Below are 22204 nucleotides of genomic sequence, written 5' to 3' on the forward strand. Positions count from 1 at the left end.
CCTCGATAAATGCACTATCCAACACAAAAAGAATTATTCATTTCGGACCAGTAGTTTCAAAGATTAGCGTGTTCAAACAAACAAACTCTTCAGCTTTATAATATTAGTATAGATTTGAAGGAACACAAAATCCGTCTATTGATGTAGAACTAAGGGCTGACCTGTATAAAAAATATATTAAGATTATTGAAGATAAGTAGGTGTAAGCCGGTAAACGAGCACGCGGTAAGCAATTGCCGAAACCCAAGAAGCGATACAAATACATTGCCGGCCTTTTTTGGGGATTGGGAAGGGGAGTAATTGGGCCTCCGGTAACCTCACTCGCACGACGCAGGCGTTGTTTCACGTCAGTTTTCTGTGAGGCCATAGCTCATTCCGATCGAGCTGGCCCATTCGTGCCGAAGCATGGCTCTCCTACTCTTTGAAGATTAATTTGAAGGTACTACAATCTTCCCATTTGCTTATCTACAATGTGATAGGGGCGAGACTTCTAACCCGTTAAGGCTGAGTTCTACACCTAATTTTATCGACAAAAGTCGGGGGTCGAAGGGGTCGAATCCCCTCCCCTAAAAGTACTAACGACTAACGGTACTTAACAACCTTGGCTAACTAATTCATTACTTTTTTCATATGTTTGATAATGTTTCGGTGAGAAAAAAATCATTTGTGAATTATTTTTACCGAAAAAATCACTATTTTTCAATATTTTCAATTAGGGGTTCAACCCCATATTATTATTTTTGTCGATAAAATTAGATGTAGTACTCAGCCTTAACGGGTTAGAAGTCCCACGCCTATCACATTGTATACCTATGCTTTGAATTTAGACACGACATCTTCCTGAACAACGTAGGTAAGGCAACTGTGATAGTATTAAATCTAAGCATACCTCTTCAATAATATGGGATCGTAGAAGATAAACAAGAGTAAATGTGAAACCCAATATTAAACACAGGAGAACTTTGCTCATATTGAAGAACAGGTATTTGTTGTAGGACACAAACTTCTTCACCACAACAGAGGGATCCATTTCATATAATCGTAGCTTTTATATACAGAATGCTAGACAAAATCGATATATGTATGAAACTACGTTTAAATTAGGTAATATCGGTTCCTTTTAATGATAATAATATGTCACTTAATCATTGTTTTGACATGTTAGTTACAAAGAAATATTCACTTCTAGCGGCCAGTTTCTACATAGTTACTAACTAGAAAAACAAACAGATTTCTACTAAACAGATTTCAGTACGCTTAGTACGGGTTTGCTTTATTGTAAAGTAATCGAAACGAAAGCGCTGATTGGTTGGTTTATTCAAGCTTTATGAAACAAAACAATTCCTAAGGCTGAACTAGAAACTTTAATAGTGCAATATTAAAGATTTCACTTGTATTACAGAGGCCTAAGGTTGAAAATCAATTCATGGCTTAGAACCGATTTCTGTAATCACTAAGCACCATAGGGACTTCCTGCCCTGGTAATAAAATTACCGATTTGTTTGCTACATCTATGCATATTGTTATTATAAACAAATGATTCACTTTATACACGTGTAAGTTGTGATAAGCCTGCAATTACTGCATAATATATATTGTGTACCTACTAATAATTGTGAAGTATATGTTTTTCTGTGGTGCAAGGTCTTATCCTATCTATGTAGGTATATGCAACTGCGTTTATTTAACTAATGTACATATAGTACATAAGTTCACATGACATCAACAGCCTATTAATGGCCACTGCTGACCAAAGCCTCTTCTCCCACAGAGAAGGTTTGAGCATTAATCACCACGCTTGATCAATGCGGTTTGGCGATTTCACAATGTTTTCCTTCACCATTTGTCAGTGGTGTCCAAATAATCTTAGAAAGTGTACCTACAACATTTTATCATGCTGTATGAAAAACATTACCAATGAAAAGAAACTCCAATGTATAACAATAGTTAATAATGATTTAATGTCATCTGTCAATAAAAAAATTCAAAGAATAAAATATACTTATTACTAAAATAACTAACAATCATCCATATGATTGTTTAATATTTTTAGAGTGTACAATGTCTACGGTGGTCTCGTGGCACATTCGAAGGTCTAAGTCGTAGACACCTAAACAGAACTTGTTCTCCGGTGCCTTGAAGTAGTCTAGCCCTCTGCCAATTTTTATTATCCAGCCCGAACTCAGTCTGAAATGAATAAAAATAATAATTACATTTTTATAATGATTATTTTATGTAAAAATCACACAAGAAATATTCAGTTTCACTTGCATAATTAGGTTTTTTTATTTCAAGTGTAACTGTCAAATATTAATAGATTGATGATAAATATGGTTCAATTATTAAATTAAAATATTTTCAAAAACAGAATATTCTAGACTAACGTTTATCTATAGTTGTTACCCTCTTAAAAGCACTTAGCTCAGTAAATATTATTGACTCATACACTCTACAATTCTACACTGGTGACGTGAAAACAAAGAGTAGATAGTTCTAATAGATAATGGTAGAATGTACTCACGTGATCTGCCGGTCATGTAAAGTCTCTGAAAATTTCACTATTAACTTTATTTTGTACTTAGATAAGTCATTACTTAAGTTAGTAAACCACTCTCTTTGATCCCCTGCCGTTTTGTTATCTTGTGATGTGATTAATTCAATCAATTGGAGGTTGGGACAAGATCGGACTAACAGTTCACATAGCCTTAGAAAATTCTGACACTGGAAAAAATAAAGAAGTATTATTTAAAAATAGATCGAGTATTTTAAATAGGGCCTGTCATAAACTATTATTTATTTTATGTTTTACCTGATGAAAAGTTCTTATGTAAGGATCTTCAATGGAAACATAGTTCACATCGTCATCTAAAAATCGTCCAAACAGAGTTTTGTAACTGTGGCCAGTAGAATTGTTCTCTATGTGCACCTGTTCATGAAACTGTCCAGCCTCCTTTTGTTGTAAGACTAACTTTTTTATTGTCTCTGCTCTGTTCATGTATTCTTCAACTTTTTTTCTAAGGTAGGCCTTGGACGAATCGTCATTCTCACCTGTAAAGTATATTCATTAATTTATACCAATTATTTAATGATTTATATTTTTAACAACTTATGCAAACAATTTAATATATTTTTACTTACCTCTCATTTTGTCTACTAGTATTTGTAGCCCTTCTTGATAACATACTAGTGCTTCTGTGTACCGTTTCTTAGTATCTAATTCAACTCCTCGTTTGAGGATATTCACTGCAGCACTTTCTATATTCATGTTGTAAAAAATCACAAAATAAACTACTGGGACACATACAGCTTAATTTGTTGAAAATTAAATCACGAATACGAACAAATAACAAAAAGTTGACTTTCGAATAGTGTTTACAAGGTATGAAATAACTTAAAAACAAACGTCAGCTGTGATGTACAAGTTATCGCAAAAAATGAATTTATATTGTATAGAAACAAAAATAAATTAATAAATATTTACCCTAATTTTATCAAGGTAAATATACACAGAAAACCAAAAGCAGGTCAATAAAAATAAATAGAACATAATTCGAAAAATTATTTCAAACTTCTATTACGTTACGATATCTGTAAATGAACATCGTTGAATAGAAATAGGTTTTTCACCAACTCCGTTACATTTCACGCATGATTTCGCGACGAATTTTAAAACGAATTTTTTTTTTATAACTAATTCTATAATTAAATTTACAGTTATATATTTTATTAATGGTTATTAATGTTTAATATGGATACTAGTATCTGCCACTCAGCACAGGTTTTTATGTCGACGTGTACGCGTAACATAGTCCCATATCGAGTAATGGAACGTAAAATTTTTGAATAAAAAAGTACTACTCTCTGTGGACTTGTGGAGCTCTGTGAGTCTGTGGTCTTACTTTTAGTTGTCAGTCAGTCAGTAGTCATCTGTCTCTTTGAAAGTATAAAGTTGTAAACAAAGTACACAACATAACCTCTATTTTCTTCGAATCTTGTGGTCTATTTTGAAGCTAAAGCATCATAAAACATGATCTTAAATTAATATCGTTGAGTTGTATCTTTACTGAAAAGCCACCGATTAATTTACTGTACACTGTGACTTCATTTTTGATAGAAAAATGTCGCATCAGATGGGAAGAGTTGTTTCGGCAATTTTAGAAAGACATTTTGGTGAAATTGTGCAGAAAGTGGGTGATGACTTATTTAGTTATGGCAGTAGACCCATCAGCATGATTGTGAGGAATACAGGACTTCCACGAAACCAGGTAATTATTACAATTATATTTGTCGGTATTTAGGTTATGTTAAAAAATTATAGAGTGTATAAATGTATTTATGTATGTACTGGCGCTTTAAACGTTATTAATCAATAAAAGCAACCTAAACATCGTATTTGAACTAATTAACATGTGCGATAATGGTCTTTTTCTAACCAATTCTGTTATCACATGAAGAAGGAAAGACCATAAATACCACGCATACTTCTGCGTATGAGAAGAAGCATTTACCCAGCAGTGGGAGAGTTTCAGACTGATGACGATTATGTAGCTTTAATCGTAAAGCATTATCTACAAATAGTATATTAATCATGGTTTCAGGTGATAGACAGTCTTCGCACACTCCTCAAGTTTGACTTGGCGACATTTGAACCATACAATGACGTGATCGTGGACTACAAGCTACTCCCTGACAATGTGCTGCTACTCATTAGATACCCCAGGTTAGTTGTTAGTCACTATTATAACAATTTATGCATCCTAGACAACTTGCGATTTAACTGTGCAGTTTTATCTATTATTAATTTGATTCAGTTCAAACTGTACAGTTCAATTGTGTGACATTCTAAAATAATGATTTAAACATATTTAACTATCAAGTTCCTCATCAAACATTTACAGTGAGTAAGCCCAAAAACATAATAATTTAGATGGATGGAATTAATTTATAATCCCAAATTGTGTTTATATCAGATACTTGCTACAAATGAAGAGCAAGTACGGGAGCGAGGCGGAGCTGCTGGTTGAAGAGTTACTGCAGCAGGCCACCTGCACAGCCACCACACTACTCTTCAATATTGCCACTAAGTTTAAAGACGATAAGGTAAAGTATAGAGACATTGAGGTAAGTTCTGAAACTCTTTATTAGTCCTATTTTTATGATGTAGGCGGTAAACAATATATGGATTACCTGAGTGGTATGGGAATAAAATTGGAATGTCTGTTTGTAATATTGTAATAACTGCTAAAAATAAAAAAAAATAAACTGCTAAGAAGCACAAAAATTGTTTTACTACATGTATATGAAATTACATATATTATTATGCTACATGCATACACTAAGTTAATAATAATTAACAATTAAAGCATACCTTTTGATAGTCTGGTCTAGTCTATTGACTACAGTAGAACTCCAATTATCCGAACTCCGACTATCCGAATCGCCGATTATCCGAATCACAAAAATTGTCCAAAAAAGTCTAAGTGCGGTATTATTCGCAAAGCCAGTGTTTCCGCGTCAAGTCTTAACTTGACTTGTCTTAACTTGCCATTGTGCATATACTAACTTCCCCCGCAATTTAATTCAATAAAAAAATAGTGCAATATCAAAACATAGCTTTTATTATCTTCAATGGCATTTTTTTTTTAATCCGATTATCCGAATATTTGATTATCCGAATGGGTCCCAGTCCCCATTAATTCAGATAATCGGAGTTCTACTGTACTTCTAATGATCAACTCTTTATTATCAAAATAATTCTTATTTTTAACAACTATCAACTTGATTTTCAGGAAAAGAGTATAACAATATTAGGTCTGAAAGACATGTTCATAAGTTTGGTGACTGCGGGCTACATTCAGCAGGCGCCTGTAGCTGAGTTGAAGGAAGGTAGTGAGATCCCAACCCTGGTGCCTGTGGCCACCATCGTGCCTGACCTAGACAGTAGAGCTTTAGTCCAAGCCATGAACAACGGACACATCAATGATATTAAAGATAGTGAGTTTCTTTATTTTTATCTGGTTTTGCTTGCTGCTTTACAAATTGCTCTGATACATTTTTCCAATCAATAATCTATACTAATATTATAAAGCTGAAGAGTTTGTTTGTTTGTTTGAACGCGCTAATCTCCGGAACTACTGGTTCGATTTGAATAATTCTTTTTGTGTTGGATAACGCATATTACATATATGTGAGAACAATGCAGAGACATTGCAATGCGCAACACAAATGGTAGAACTTACTTTGATTTAACATGGTCCTCATATACATACTGACAATATGAAAGAGTGCTTCTATACAAAAAAATCAATATCCTTATTTCAATATTATTTATTGTAACTCACTTTTAATTTTCAGATATTTATTGGAGAGTGAACTACGACAGATTCCACCTCGACTTCAGGGATGAGATCATGATTAAAGCTATCACTAGGAGAATTGACGAAAATGGTATGCATTTCTATTATAACTTTATTTTTCATTAAAACCCTGTCTTGTGACAATATCTTCTATACATATAATAAAATCGTAGAAAAGTGCTGTCTGTACATTGAAAATAAAAATAAAAAAAATAGCAGGGGTTATTGTTATGTCGATGTCGAACCCAAAAATGTAATTAACTTTTTTTTTGTCTGTTTGTCTGTTTGTCTGTTCGTCTGTGCGCGCTAATCTCAGAAACGGCTGATCCGAGTTGGATGCGGTTTTCACGAATATATTGTGGGATGCTTAAATTTACATTTAGTGTTTGTTTCATGTCAATCGGTTCATAAATAAAAAAGTTATGTCAAATTAAAGAATCACGTCGAACATTCTATGCTTATACCATTAATCTCCGCAACTATTTGACGGATTTGGTTGAAATTTGGTACAGATATAGTTTAGAACCTTAGAAAGGACATAGATATATTTTTATTTCAAAAATCAAAAAATAAAAATAAGAAATAAATTATTTATAAATAATTCTATGTCGATCGTTACACGACTTCGGTTCATGTTATTGTTTTAATTTATCGAAAAAAAGTAAATAAATAGTAAAAAGGTATGAAAAAAATAATATCTATACATATAATAAAATCGTAGAAAAGTGCTGTCTGTACATTGAAAATAAAAATAAAAAAAATAGCAGGGGTTATTGTTATGTCGATGTCGAACCCAAAAATGTAATTAACTTTTTTTTTGTCTGTTTGTCTGTTTGTCTGTTCGTCTGTGCGCGCTAATCTCGAAACGGCTGATCCGAGTTGGATGCGGTTTTCACGAATATATGTGGGATGCTTAAATTTACATTTAGTGTTTGTTTCATGTCAATCGGTTCATAAATAAAAAAGTTATGTCAAATTAAAGAATCACGTCGAACATTCTATGCTTATACCATTAATCTCCGCAACTATTTGACGATTTGGTTGAAATTTGGTACAGATATAGTTTAGAACCTTAGAAAGGACATAGATATATTTTTATTTCAAAAATCAAAAAATAAAAATAAGAAATAAATTATTTATAAATAATTCTATGTCGATCGTTACACGACTTCGGTTCATGTTATTGTTTTAATTCATCGAAAAAAAGTAAATAAATAGTAAAAAGGTATGAAAAAAATAATATCAATATAATAAAACATTTAGTACAAAGAAAATGCTCTAACGGAGTATAGATAATTCTATGTCGATCGTTACACATTCGGTTCATGTTATTGTTTTAATTCATCGAAAAAAAGTAAATAAATAGTAAAAAGGTATGAAAAAAATAATTCAATATAATTAAACTTTTAGTACAAAGAAAATGCCCGAACGGAGTATAAATAAATAATCCAAGTTGTCTTTATCCTCGATAGATGGCGTTGGGATCGAAATAGATCGCGCTATGGTTTCGTTACATTCATTTGGTTGGGTATCGGCCGAGCGCTTCGGTACTATCGTAGAAAAAGTGTATTATCAGTCGTATGATTATTTGTCTGTAGTGGTCCTGCTGTTTCGTATATTCTAAATTGGTTTCGTTGTATTTGTCAATTAATAAGTTTATTTGTTGGGTTTTCCTGGTTTTTTGGTTAAACTATTTAACGTAGGTTTAGTTTGATATCGATTATTAGTAGTTACTCATGTTAGTTTTTTTAATAAAATTGTAAGTCTAATTTATAAATTAATTAGATTAAATTTAAGTCGTTTCTTTTAAATTATTTAGTTTAAGCTTGGTTATTATAGCATAGAGGATAGTTGTAATATAGTTTCTTTTTTAATTGTTATAAATTTGTAATTCGTAGCTTTCTTTAGTTTTAAGTTAGTTTAAGTCCGTTTTTAAACTATTTTTTCAATGCCCTAAGTGAGTATACATCTATTAAATTCAAACGCAGAGCTCATTATGTTGATTTTTGAAGAGTTCCCTGGAATATCTTCCACATCTCATTTTTGAAGAGATCCCGCGAGATCGGGAACTATGTGGTTAAAACCAAAAATTTGCCGGAAGTCACTATTCCACGCGAACGAAGTCGCGGGCAAAAGCTATTCTACAATATAAACATAAGTCGGGTTTTCCTTCCTGACGCTATAACTCCAGAACGCACGAAACGATTTCCACGGTTTGGCATTCGTTGGAAAGTTCTCGGGCTCCGTGAGGTTTATAGCAAAGAAAATTCAGGAAAAAATAATAGAAAAGCAGGAAATCAGAGAAAATTATTGGTGGCGAAACGGAGTTCGCCGGGTTTGCTAGTAAAACTATAAAAAATACGTCATAATTTCATCTGATCACTCTTGAGTAACACAACTTGCAATACACGATATTCATACACTTTACAGCTGGAGAATTGATGAGGTTTCTACTGGAGAAGATGTACCTGACGTCAGCTCCGTGGGCGCCGGAGTCGAGTCCCCTGTGCGCGGTGGAGCTGCGCGAGCGCTGCAGGAGCGCCGCCACCGACAAACCGCTGCTGCACCAGTTTGTGGACCAGTATCTTAAAGTATTAGGTTTGTGTCGTTTGATAACATATTCATATTATTATTTGACTACACGATACACGCGACTAGATACTTACCGTGCAACTGTTTCGATTACGAAGCAACTACTCTGTGTGATCCACAGATTGTTGTTTCGGGTCTAACTGTATGTGAACTTGTATGTTTGTAAATTGTCTGTATGTACAGGAGAAAATCCTAGTCCTAAAAAATAATAAATAAAGCACCCAACTAAATAGTATCTTGCCAGTAACTGAAACTTGAGACTGCTTCAGATTAAATTGATTCGGCATCATTGTGCTTCCCCCTTCATTAAATAAAAGAAGCATGATGGTTACATTACATACATACATACAAAACCTCACGCTTGTCTCCCATGAGGTTAGGTAGGCAGAGACAATGAACCGCCAATTGCTACGACTCTTACATACCTCTTTCGCTACATCAACAGTCATCAGTCTTTTCATGCATGCTTATGGTTACGTTACAATAACATGTAAATACAAAAGTAAATAAAACATCTTTACTTTTCATTTATTTTATTTGTGTTCCTGCTACTTTTACATTTTTTTATACTTCATTATAACAATGTACAGAGGAGAACGGCGGTGGTTTCGTCCGTCGCGTGGGCGACGCGGGCAGCGGTCAGTTCACGGTGCGGTCGCGGCACGCCGCGCTGCAGCTCGTGCTCTGCGCGCTGGAGCACTGCGTCACCGAGAGACTCGGCTCCAAGGCCGCTAGGATATTTAGGTAACTATGACTTTGTTTTATAAGCCAGCAATACTCTCTAATGAACCTATTTTTTTAATGCGATCTCCAACCCACTTTTCACTACTATTTTTAGTAATAACAATAATTACATCACCATGAAATCATCATCGAAAAGGACATTTTAATTCATTAAACCTAAATTTCTTTTAATTAAAATATGAATCCAGGCCTCTCTTATAAGGCGAAATATCAGGAATAAAGTTATTAAAGTCATAAGAGTCATAACTTATTTACATTTAACATCTATAAATGTATGTTCAAATGTAATGTATAACAATCAAGACATATATGTACATGTCATGTTTGTTATGATTTATCTTCTAAACTGCTGGACTAGTTTGAAATTCGGGACTCTAGTCGCTTCGCTTCGAACATTATGTAATAAATGTATATTTTCCAGGTTAATATACACAAAGAAGTACATAGAAGAAGATGACATACAGAAGAATGCTATGTTAGTGAACAAGGAATGCAAGCAGCTCACATACAAACTGATGGAGGAACACTTCATCAGTGTACAGGTACTACAGTACTTTCTTTTTTTATTTCGATGATGGGGGAGGCCTTCAATAGACGACTAGTTTTTAGTAAGGAAGAGGAGAGAGTGGGATTCTTACTTCGCTAAAACCTTCACGGTGGCACCAATAGTCCAACTACATCCTACAAATACGACTATTACAATAAAAACAAAGTCGTTTTTATTACACCTGGGGAATGCAAACTCAATACGAGATAGACAAGATCTCGTATTAGATCTCGTGAGAATGTATTTTATAATCTCGCGAAATTCAGCCTCAGCCTAGAGAGCCTCATTCTCGCGAGTTGTATTTCCTAGTTACACCGCTTTTATTCCTTTGGTAGCTTTTTTGTCTCAAATCTTAATCCTGATGTTTTATTAGAAATAAAACTTGTTGTTAGATTCGGTTTAGTAATTAATAAGAAATCATACTAATCTTACTTTATTTGTTGTTTTCCAGCCAATGAGAAAACCGGCTTCAGCGGGCGGTATGGCGAAAGCGATATATCTATACCATGTCAAGTTACACAGTGTGAGTCTCCTTTATATGATTTTATTGTTTAAATAATGTCCTTTAGTATGCATTTTATATGCTTTTTACATTTGACATGATCGACATTTTAATGGCGAGGGTCTTAAATACAATATCATGACAATGTTTCACTTGTCAGTATCTTCGGTTATCATTACCATCTCGTTGTTAAGTTTTCAGTAAAGTTTACTAAAAGACATAAATATCTTAATTACATATAATTTTCAATTTAAAATAACATCCCTTTTGACTTTCTAAATGCCTTTTTAACTTTCAAGTGCCTTTTTTGCTTCAAAAATGCTATAACTATGATTTATGTAATGTTCAGGTGGCGTATACAGGTTTAGAGATGTGTTACCGTTCCCTGCACAACGTACTGCGTCGCGCCGCCCACGAGCGCAGCGCGCATGCGCGGCTGGTGGACAAGCAGCGCCGCGTGCGCACCATAGTGCACGGCATGCGACTGCGCGGGGAGACGCATTATTTTTTTGTCGATAAAATTAGATGTACGGTACTCAGCGGAATATTGATGATGTAAGTACCTATAGGCTAATACATGATATTATTTATTTATTATTCACAACTCATACTCATACTTGACTAGTAATATGCGATCTCTGATAATAATATACTCACACTACTGTGTCTTTGATGACCTCTTTAAAATAATATAAGAAAAGAAAAGTGTATTTTAAAATGAGTATAATACATCAGTTACGTTTAAGGGCTATGGATGTAGCTTGAAACTAGTCGGATAATCGCAAAATACTTTATACTTATACACCATAAACCATAATTAATGTTAACTAAAAATTACGGTTTACTCATGTACATTAAACGGAGAAAAGCTCTACTAGTTTAGTAGTAAAACGTGATTTTTGGTTAACTTAGTATGTCTCACTATACTTATTAGAAAAATATCTATACTAATATTATAAAGCTGAAGAGTTTGTTTGTTTGTTTGTTTGTTTGAACGCGCTAATCTCCGGAATTACTAGCCCGATTTGAATAATTCTTTTTGTGCTGGATAGTCCGTTTATAGAGGAAGGCAATAGGCTATAAAACATCACGTTACGGCCATAAGGAGCCGAGCAGAGCTGGTAAAACCGCGCGGAAGTGCTAGTAATTAATGTGTTTTAAAAATATTTCAGGTGGAAGAAACTCTAACTCCCCCTGAGCTGGCCGTACTACAGGGCGTTGAAAAGAGGTTGAAACAGCTGAGCACAGCAGAATTAGAACTAGATAGAAATCTCTTTATATTCAAATGGTATTTCATGTATCCATATGTTGAATAAGTATAGTTATCTCAGATAAAGACTGCTAACGGTCGTTTTCAGTAACCTATCTAGCTGTAGAATCGGTAACTAAAGATAGAATTCTGACATTAGTTTCATTTTAAGTATGAGATAATTAAATCCCTTAAATTCCTAACCCGCAAAAGGCTGGCAACGCACTTGTAACGCCTTTGGTGTTTCGGGTTTCCATAGGCGGCAGCGATTGCTTACCATCAGGTGATCTGTCAGCTCGTTTACCGGCTTATAACATAAAAAAGCAAATGGTGCCAAAAGAATCTAGTTAGCGAGTCTACAGCTAATAAGTTATTGAAAATATCCGTATATATATCTATCAATTCATAAATTGTAATGGCTGCGAAATGTCTTGACGATTGCTTTTAAGAGGGAAGACTAAACTTGTAAAAAGTGGTTCATTTCTGTGCTAACTATGGATTCTTTGTGTTTTTTCTTTGGTTTATGTGACTTGCTTGGTATTTCTGATAAAAAAACTATGCATAGAAAATAACTATCAGTATCATTCTTTCAAAATGTTATTCAGTTTTATTTCAATAGTGACTTTAAAATAAAATTTCATGTTCAAATCTGAAAAGTCTTCCAGTGTGCTTGTATGTGAGTTTAACTGCCGTATTCAGAGACATTTAATGATTACTTAGTAATGATTTTGTACGGGAAACAATGACTAGGGATTGGCCTAAGTAACCATTAAATGACTGAGTACAGCGGTAAATGTTAAAATATTGTACATACATAATTATAATTATGAATTAGTTGTAAGGGAAATGAATAAAGAAATAAGTCATAAATATGTTCTTAAAATTTTATTTGACCCCATTGAAACTCAATAGTTGTTCAAAGTGTACAACCTATTCCTTCGATTCGATTTATTACAAAACGTCTGAGTTCTAACCAAGTTACTGTCACACGTAATTTGAACAAAATGGCGTATAATTTGAAGCGAACGTTTTCTACTATCTCATTGCGAACAATGAAAACTTGTGTAAATAGAAATAGGTTATAGTGAGTTCACCGAGGTATAGTATAAATAAGATAATAAACCTTTAATTTTGCTATAAAAAAAACTAAGCCACAAAAAATAAAACGATTAAGTTCATGTTTTAGCGTGGGCACTGGCTTGTGCTTGCTCTCATATCCTCTTGTGGGAGAAAATAATAGTATTTTTAACACAAAGAACAACATACACGTGTTACCTATTTACTTTGTTATACACTGTTCTCATTGCCAAACTTTTGTATTGTATTTCTAGATTTATTTGTCTAAAAATAACATCTCAATCACACCCAGTACACTGTCTTAGAATGGATAACTCCCTAGATAAAAATGACCAAAATTTCATTATACTTTGGTATAAAATTCTGTAAGAAAAATAAAATATTAAATGTAGATCTAATATTGCACAAATTGTCACTAACCCCAACAAAATATCTCGGTGAACTCAACTATAAAACACTTGGAAAGAAAACGACAATCAACATTGTTATAATTATGAATTAATATTAACAAGTATATAGATTATGTACGTACGTTAAACACCTGTTATACAGTGACATCTAATATTTTATTATTTATTTATTTCAGACATCAACACTGCGGGTGCTGGCAAAGATTGTTAGAAATAATAAATACATATATTTCACTACAAAACTTTAAATTTTCTTAATAGAAAATATTATTGTAGTACAATGAAACATTCTTTCATCATTCGTTACATATATATGTTGTATTTTTCGGTTTTCTTTCGTAATTAGGCCTCTCCCATGTTCTACAATCGTAATGAAATTAATTTCTCCAGTAATATATAAAGAAATCTCTGCCAGCACCCCCGTGTCGCCTCGTAAAGATAATTATCCACTTCAAGCTAAATTAGTTATATACTAGATTTGTCTAAATTAAAAAGTTGTTGAATATTTACACGCCTTGACTCGACTTGATGTCTCGTTATAACGGAAAAGTAAATAAATTTTCTTTATAATGCGCTAGATATTAAATTAATGTACTACTACATATATTGTGTATTAGAAAAATGCTTTCTGATTTTAGTTAAGATGTTATTCAATCATAATTATATACAATCATTTGTATGTATTTTGCTAGACAGAGAACTCGCTTGAATATTTAATTTAGATATTTAAATAATCTCTTTGACGGGAACTGAAGAAAATCCTATATTATAAACTTCTTACAACCACTCAGTCGTCATTAAATTAATATGCTTTCGAATAAATTCCTTATTAAGAATATTAATAGGTATTACTTTCAGCACATAATCAGCTTTGATTGTACAATTATGTCCTTCTCAACATATCAGCTACACAAATATACAAGATATTATTGTACTGCATCGTTTAGTATAAAATTTGTGCGCATTTAATTCCACATAAATAAAAATAACGAGAGACATCAAAGTCGGATCACGAAAACACTTATTATTTTTACTTCAGATTATTTTATGAACTATTCTATGGAAATATTAAAAATACAGTGAAGACATCGACTATCTGCCCTAAGATATCACCTTAACGCGAACGAATCGACCTTACTACGTTATCCGACTATACATTCTTGAGATGTTTACAAAAGCAGTTATTTATTTATATTAATTTATATTATGAATAGTTTTTGTGTCACTTAGCGCCTAATGCAACTCAAATATAAATAAAAAAATGAGATTTCAAAAGGACAGCAGTGTAAAACTGTTAAATAACTAAGTGGAAGCTTCCAAAAACGCATCAACCGCCATCTATGTACAAAGGTGAGGTAACAAGCGAAATAAAATGAAACATGCAAATTAAAATTGTATTTATTTTATTTATAAACTAGGTATTTTATACAACTTAACAAAATACATACATACAGTAACTAAACAGAGCAACCAAAATATAATTCATTCATACTGGCATTGGATCATAACAACTCATATTGCTGCATTCATTCCCGAGAGAGGGACACGTTACGATTGGCAAGAACCGTGTCAGTCAGTCGGCAGTCGTGTCGCTCAGCCACTTATAGCCACTTACACCCACTTACAGCTACTTATGTAGGTAACGTCGGAATCAATGTAGCAACATGCGTACCACGGGACCACACCGACATCATGTTGCCTGTGTTCTACTTCCTCTAATACTGTTCAACGTTATGCTATCACTGAGTTCATAATTTCCTTCAAATGTATGTCTGAACGTGTAAATAATTTTATTTGTACTATCACAAAACACTTCGCATTTAACCGGCTGAGTCGAATGAACATAACTTTTAAATAATTCGTTATTTTAAGCTTATAACAAAAATTAGGGCTAGGCCGAACAATATAAGGACAACTCAATCCTAAGACAATTTAATATACGACGGTTTTATAACTATAGTGTAAGAAGCCAAATAAAGAATAATAAAGGAATAGATCTGTGATGTAAATAAAAATAATAAAAAAGCTCTAATTGATATTTACAAAAGTAATCAGACTGTGGTAACGCCAAGACATGAGGACCTGTATACTACAAGTAGACGATAACGAAACGTACGCGCCGCGACACTAGGTGCGACTATACCGCGAAGCAGGCAGCATGTACAAACTGTAAGCGAGACGTATTCATCGAATCCCGAATATAGTCTAGTGCTTTATTACTAAAATTTACCACTGTTGAACCAGTCGCCGTGTCGTGTCCTATACATACATATTGTTTCTCCGAGTAAACATATGCATGGCGCGAGAGTGGCGCCCCCTCGGCCGCACTACTCCCACTCCCAAGCTACAGCTAGCGCAGTAAATAGCATAATTTAGAACAAAACAGATTAAAAATTCAAATATTGCAAGAACTTATCACAAAATTATTCAAAGTCTCCTAATTCAATTATACTATTTACAATGCAAAACAGGGTAATTTACACTTCGTTTGTTTTACTAAATAATTTGTCATTTTAGATAAATATCTCCATAATGTAATATAAATTTATATATATGATGGCCTAAATAATAATACTAACATTTGTAAATTAATGTTGCTAGCCGGGATAAAGTAATATTGACGGGAAGCCAAATACCTATTACGTCCAGGAACTATTAAAATCATAGGCTTACTTATACCGACGAACCTTATCCCATATATCTACTAACGTTAACGTATTTGGGCAGCATGATATCTATAAAACGAGCTATAAGTTACGCGGTGAGATATACAGTATTACAGTATCGTTCTATATGCTGACCGTGGTCGACCTGTCGAAACGTACGGTAGTGGTACTTGCGACGTTTCCCAACGAAGTCTCGATTGATGTGCGCTTTGATCCTTTATGGTCTCGTCTCGCACAACTCGTGCGCGATTGTTTATAACATTACAACTACGACAATTGACAATAAAAGATATCAGTGAGCTACGCATGCGTCTCAATGTGATGTAACTTCGTTCAGAAACGTGTCAAGTATTGTTCTGGGCGACATGGTATCCTGGCTTCTACACTGAACACATTGGAGTCCGTCCCGGCAACGCTGTCGGCTGTCTCACTCACGCCCACTGCCGCTCGTGTAAGTGCGTCTCCCTCACGCAGGAAGCTATTACAATATGCAGCAGGACGCTGAACAACAACTGCTAGAACCACCTTTACTTTTTTGCCGTTGATCTGGAAATAGAGAAAGGGACATGTTTTAGTTCAGTCAAACACACAAATAAATCATAAATAAATAAATACAATAAATTATGTGTATTAAAATAGCTACTACTTATTTAAATTTTACACAACATACTCTAGATTTTAAATAAATCACAATACATATGTATACCATAGCTGTAAAACTTTTTAACATGATACTCCTGGTCTGTCTAAGTCTAAAGACCTAGTCTTCAAAGTCTATCACAGATTTATTTACATATTTTCAAATGGTTTTATTTTTTAAATACTTCAAGTCAATATCAACTCAATGTACTCAAACCTTAAGTCTATAAACTAAAATATGAGTAGTACAGTAAGTAGTACAAGGTACTGCTTGATCAGAGGACTTACAAAAAGGAAGGAGGTAGGAAACAGGAAAAGGGATCATTAGGTCCACCGGACTTCTGTAAAACAAGTCTCACATTTAATTGTAAGAAGCTGCAACAACTATTTTTAGAAAAAAATAGTCTGCACACAGTCTACACACTATTTACTGCACTATATTTTATTAATATAATCTACGAATCGATATAGCTAACTAAATTAGGACATGTATTGTTTTAAAAAAACTTTATAGTAAAATTATTTGTAATAAAAATATTGACAAGTATTTTATTTTCATTTTAGTTGACTCCATAAGTCTTGTTTTTATTAAAAAGCCCTATTATAAAATAATATGGCAACCCCAAACCCATAAAATAGGCTCCAAAATAAAATCAATCCAACTCTCATTGTTAATTTTTCCAGTCTGACTGAATACATCATTTGAGGAGTAGAAAAACAATACACGTCCTTTCTGAATTTTAAGACCATCACAAAAAAAAGTAATTACGAATACAAAAAGGTGTAGTTACCATGTGAGTTAGGCTCGGGCAAGTGCTCGCGCGGCACTAGGTGCATGACGGTGGTGCGGCCGAGCGGCAGGCCGAGCGCGCCCAGCGTCACCGAGCTGTGCAGGAACCGGCCCTGGTAGATCAGCCGCAGGATCTCTGCGCGCGACACACATTCTGTCGCCCAGTCCGCTGGAATGTCACAGTTGAGAATTTTAGATTGTTGTTTGTAAAGTGTAACGTTACACGAAATAAACGGAGGATAATTTTATAAGTGATTAAACTTATGTATACTGATAATAATCTAATCTGTAAAATACGTAATAGTAATAGTATTGAAAAAAAATCCCATAATGCATGAACAATGAACATCTCTATTGCTCTATTGTATTCACAACTTAGTAAATATACAATAACCACTCTAACGTCCAGCCGCGCACGGCATCCGAACCGCGCGCGACTCGCAAGTTCGTCGTAACAAAAAACCTATATAGCTACTGAACCGTAATGCCTAGAATAAAGAAAAGAATACCAAAAAAAAGATTGAAGAATACTGATCAATCTTAACGATATTTTAAAATCTTTAGTTAATCTTTAAAATACAATAAAACGGGTTAAACATGAAACACAGAAAAAAAAACAGAATTATTTCTACCTTTTTAGAATATACGGCACAACTATTGCATATTTTATCAATAAAATATTTTTACAACAAACTAGACTCATTACCCTTTCTTTTGATGTATATATGATTATATTCGGTTAACTCTAAGTATTGTAATAAAATCGAAAGAAAACACTACTCGTAATTTTACACATCAAAAAACCTGAGGAACACATTGACATTATTATGGAATCTTCAATGAATTTAGTATATTTCTCTTTGAAAAATGTATTATTTTGCTTATTACGAAATGTATTTCGATATTTTATATACTATTGTAATGCAAAGTATGTCAAATATGTATAAACAAAACTAAAAGTGGCCAACACCAGACCGGCCATTTTTTTCGAAACAACAATCGTTTGAAGTTAAAATTAGACTAGATTTATCAGCTAAAACTGTGATATTTGTACATCATCGTAAAGCACAAATCTTCTAGTTTATTTTGATGTATAACACTTGCAAGATAAATTAAACAAAACTGTAGTATTTACAACATAATTGTTGGAACTCACAAAAACACTTCAAAAACGAGTCAACTAACTTTAAAAATTTATATTTTGTTTGTCAAAGCATATTACAACGCCATGTCTTATTTTTTCGTCGAACAATTTATTCAGCTGTATAGATAATCAGTCAAAACTCACCAAACAAGACCGTATTTTAAACTAGAGGGAGTTAAACAGAAGTCACTTTGGATACTATAGTATCCATGGACGTTAGAGTGGATAATAACTAAATCATGTAAATAAAAACATTAAAATAACAATTTAACAAAACAAAATAACAAAAATAAATTAAATACACAGAAAAAACTAAAAAATAAATATCGTAAAGTTACAAAAAGTAATGTTCACACATTGCCCCCAGAGAGATTTGAACTCTCGACCCCTGGTTTACAAGACCAGTGCTCTAACCCCTGAGCTATGGAGGCTGACAGTTGAAGCGCCGTAAATGCTGATGCCTATTGACGGAGCGCCGTTTACACACACTGCAGTGAATCATACTCGCATACGCACACTAGTAAACATTTATCAGACACGATGTTTTCACATCCTAACAACTAGATGGCGCTGTTATATAGGACAATGAAAGCCCATAATAATACGATTAGATTTATTCCTTTTGTGATGATTTTTCTATTATTAGATTGTAATACGTTTTATTTTTAGGTTTTAATTGTTGTAAATTAACACGCTTTAGATACATTTTACAGACTGCCAGTAGTAAAGCATGGGGAACGCCACATAGTATCGCGTGTCTTCCCGCACTAAGAATAGGGGTGGCAAGGGTAACAAAACGATGTGGTCTTTAATTTTCTTGTTTTTCTGAACAAAATAATCGTTTTTCACAGTTAAACTTATGACTCACATAAACTCACATTAAGTATTTATCTAAATGCTGCAAAATTGATTTTTTTTTTACAACTAGTTTGTATTTTTTTTAAATTTCACAATTCTAACAATCTTAATAATATGTGTTTGTGTTTTTCTGTGAGCCTATTTTACATAAAACTTAAACGAAAATGATAACAAAAAATCAATCCAAAAATAATTATTATTTACATATTCTCACAAATCTTTCAACTGAAACCCTGATCTAGAACGAGTAGGTGGCTAACCGTAACATGTCACAGGCACTAGCCGAACTAACAAGCAAGCTTCATAAATAAGCGTCCGCCAGGAGGCGCCACTATCGGGCTGGGGACGCAACGAACGACAATAATTCGTGACCCAAACACGAACCACGCCGTTTGCTCGCCGATAAATATCAACATATCTACAAGTTGTACAGTGTAGATAAACTTAGACATTTTATTGAGACCTTCTACTACAGTGAAAAATCCTTTGGAGTTTTCTACAAGTTAGAATGTGGTTATCTAGTGGCTTAATTTTGGTTGTGCATGCGATAGCGTGGTCGAATTTGTGGTCGACGGAATTTGGAGCTCCTACGGTAGCCACGGTAGGTATACGTGGCGTAGCGTGAATTTTAATAAGATTGTTTCCACTATTTTCGTACTTTGGTAGGTATTTTGAATACCAAGAAGTATGTGGGAGTAGAAGATTATAATACGCATTGATTTATAAGGAAGTAATGAAGATTAAAAATACCTACCTATTTCCATTTACACAAAGTCGGATTTTTAATAGCTACATGGTGATACATTTTATCATTTCATAGGTGTATTTATAAACCAAGTATTGAGGTAAAATAATTTAAATAACAATGTAGTCATCCACAACACGACACATTATACATATTGATGACTAGTTTAAACTACAATTACAACCAGTAAAAACATAAATCGCAATTTACTACACGTTTTCGGCCGAAAAAAGAGATAATTGGTAGTTTTTGTTGTGGAGCCATTATTATTTTTTTACAAGAGTAAAGCCTGAGGCTAAACAATAATATTATAGCGTTGTAATTACAACAATTATCGTATAAAGGCATGTCTACACCTACTCGAGCGGTAACTGACCTCGGGCAACGAGCGCGCATCGACACATTTGCACATACTGCCGTTTTTTTGGCGCGAATGTGTGTGTCAGCCATTCAGCCCAGCCATATGTTCTTCACACCATGTGTTTTGGACAGAACGGATATAAAAATAAATGACTTACACGAGAGTCTTCCGTGCCATATTTGTTATGATTTTTTAACATTTATATACAAAAAAATTTTGTTTTCTACAAGTTTCGATTTATCGATTTAAAATGCGTCACCTAAACCCTTTTATTTTTAGATATGATTATAAGAGCGTCGGTTTTTCAATATTTGACGAAAACAGGAAAAATTTAAAAGGAAAATCCTTGTTCTAGCAAATTAATGACAAATTGATACCAGTTTACAAAAAAGACGATTGGACTTGGAACTGGGAGGGGCTATAAATAGTATTTAACATATTGTAAGTAGAACCAAACATAATGCCATGTATAAGTAAGTGAGTACTTTTCTTTTATGGAACGTAGGATGAAAAGAAACCGACAAAAACATAATAAAATTACCATAAACATAAAAATCTTGGGAATTGTAAGAAATGGAAGAATCCTACGTGTTGCTCGCGTGGAACCGTGAAACGTATCAGAACATTTTAATATCACATCGGGCGTATTTAGCGTTTCCAGGCACGTAGCGTCTATGTGGGGAACTTGTGTGGTTGGCGGCTTAATTCTCGAACAAAAAACAACATGTTTGTTTTGTCTATTGGATTCTAAAGGTCGTAAGGTAAGGTGATTTCGTTTCTATGTCATCAGCCCATAAGACTGTCCACTGCTAAACATAGGCCACTCCCAATTCGTTTCTATGCAATAATTTCTATACTTAGATATTTCAAAGCGATGACGTCACCTCTAGGTGCAGTAATGTGCTTAAAGACTTGAATCCAAAAAGGTTATACCTAGTCTGTCTAACACTTACGTCATAGCTTCATACCTAAATCTAAAAAAATAAAATAAAGTAGATAATTTATGAATGCTAAAAATACCTAGCAAAGTTCCACTGATTTAGAAACTACGTCACACTAACTAGCTGTGACGTCACACCCTAGGTCGCTGCAAGGTCAAACGAAATAATTCTGTGAATGAATGCAATGCTAATTGAAATGATCTTCGCCTTCGTACAACTTCGCGAATTGATACTAATCAATACAATGAATGGCAATCATTTGATTTCGCACATCTTCAAATAGTGTTATAAAAAATGTTTTTTTTGTGTTTATCAGCCTTATGGACAGTATCAATAATATTTTTTATAATAACTACTGTGAAACATACTAAATTAACTAAAAATCACGGTTTACGCACGTATTATTAATGGAGAAAAGCTCTACTAGTATCAATAATTATTATGTAATGTAAGTTTACATAATAGATTTTTTTGACAATTTTTCTTTAGATTGTCACCAGTACTTTTTTTTTATTTTTTCTCAAGTCCTTTCTCGATCTTTTATGGAGATAAAATGCAGTCTATATTGTTCCATGACAGCTGA

At 33.6% G+C, this 22204-nt stretch overlaps 3 protein-coding genes and 1 non-coding gene across 5 annotated transcripts in view; 1 reads left to right on the plus strand and 3 right to left on the minus strand.

Moving 5' to 3' along the window:
- Positions 1–1936: 1936 nt before the first annotated feature.
- On the minus strand, positions 1937–3379 carry LOC118271113 (MIT domain-containing protein 1). Its single transcript, XM_035587026.2, has 4 exons — positions 3139–3379; positions 2810–3048; positions 2522–2721; positions 1937–2187 (listed from the first exon to the last, which is right to left on the minus strand). Exons 1-4 carry the CDS (start codon positions 3263–3265, stop codon positions 2025–2027), a joined length of 729 nt encoding a protein of 242 aa, XP_035442919.1. The 5' UTR covers positions 3266–3379; the 3' UTR covers positions 1937–2024.
- Positions 3380–3897: 518 nt separating this feature from the next.
- LOC118271117 (DNA-directed RNA polymerase III subunit RPC3) lies at positions 3898–14222 on the plus strand. The gene is made up of 12 exons (XM_050695871.1): positions 3898–4265; positions 4599–4720; positions 4971–5100; positions 5790–5994; positions 6355–6447; positions 8787–8954; positions 9539–9692; positions 10114–10234; positions 10691–10762; positions 11091–11240; positions 11279–11296; positions 11914–14222. The coding sequence occupies exons 1-12, from the start codon at positions 4119–4121 to the stop codon at positions 12055–12057; spliced, it is 1524 nt and encodes a 507-aa protein (XP_050551828.1). The 5' UTR covers positions 3898–4118; the 3' UTR covers positions 12058–14222.
- A 637-nt stretch (positions 14223–14859) lies between these two features.
- LOC118271225 (ubiquitin-like protein 3) overlaps positions 14860–22204 on the minus strand; it is a 154939-nt gene continuing 147594 nt past the window's right edge. Inside the window, exons 3-5 of one of the 2 annotated variants that reach the window (XM_035587228.2) lie at positions 17574–17741; positions 17071–17123; positions 16543–16689 (exon numbers count right to left, since the gene is read on the minus strand). In XM_035587228.2, the coding sequence (XP_035443121.1) occupies positions 17107–17123; positions 17574–17741 (185 nt within the window). In that variant the 3' untranslated portion in view covers positions 16543–16689; positions 17071–17106. Of the gene's footprint in view, positions 16690–17070; positions 17124–17573; positions 17742–22204 lie in introns of both variants that reach the window. The other variant, XM_035587227.2, reaches the window with a different exon arrangement.
- Trnat-ugu (transfer RNA threonine (anticodon UGU)) lies at positions 19075–19147 on the minus strand. Its single transcript has one exon. It is a non-coding gene; the product is annotated as a tRNA-Thr (tRNA).

This window comes from Spodoptera frugiperda, chromosome 9 (genome assembly GCF_023101765.2).
Source record: "Spodoptera frugiperda isolate SF20-4 chromosome 9, AGI-APGP_CSIRO_Sfru_2.0, whole genome shotgun sequence".
Lineage (NCBI taxonomy): Eukaryota > Metazoa > Arthropoda > Insecta > Lepidoptera > Noctuidae > Spodoptera > Spodoptera frugiperda.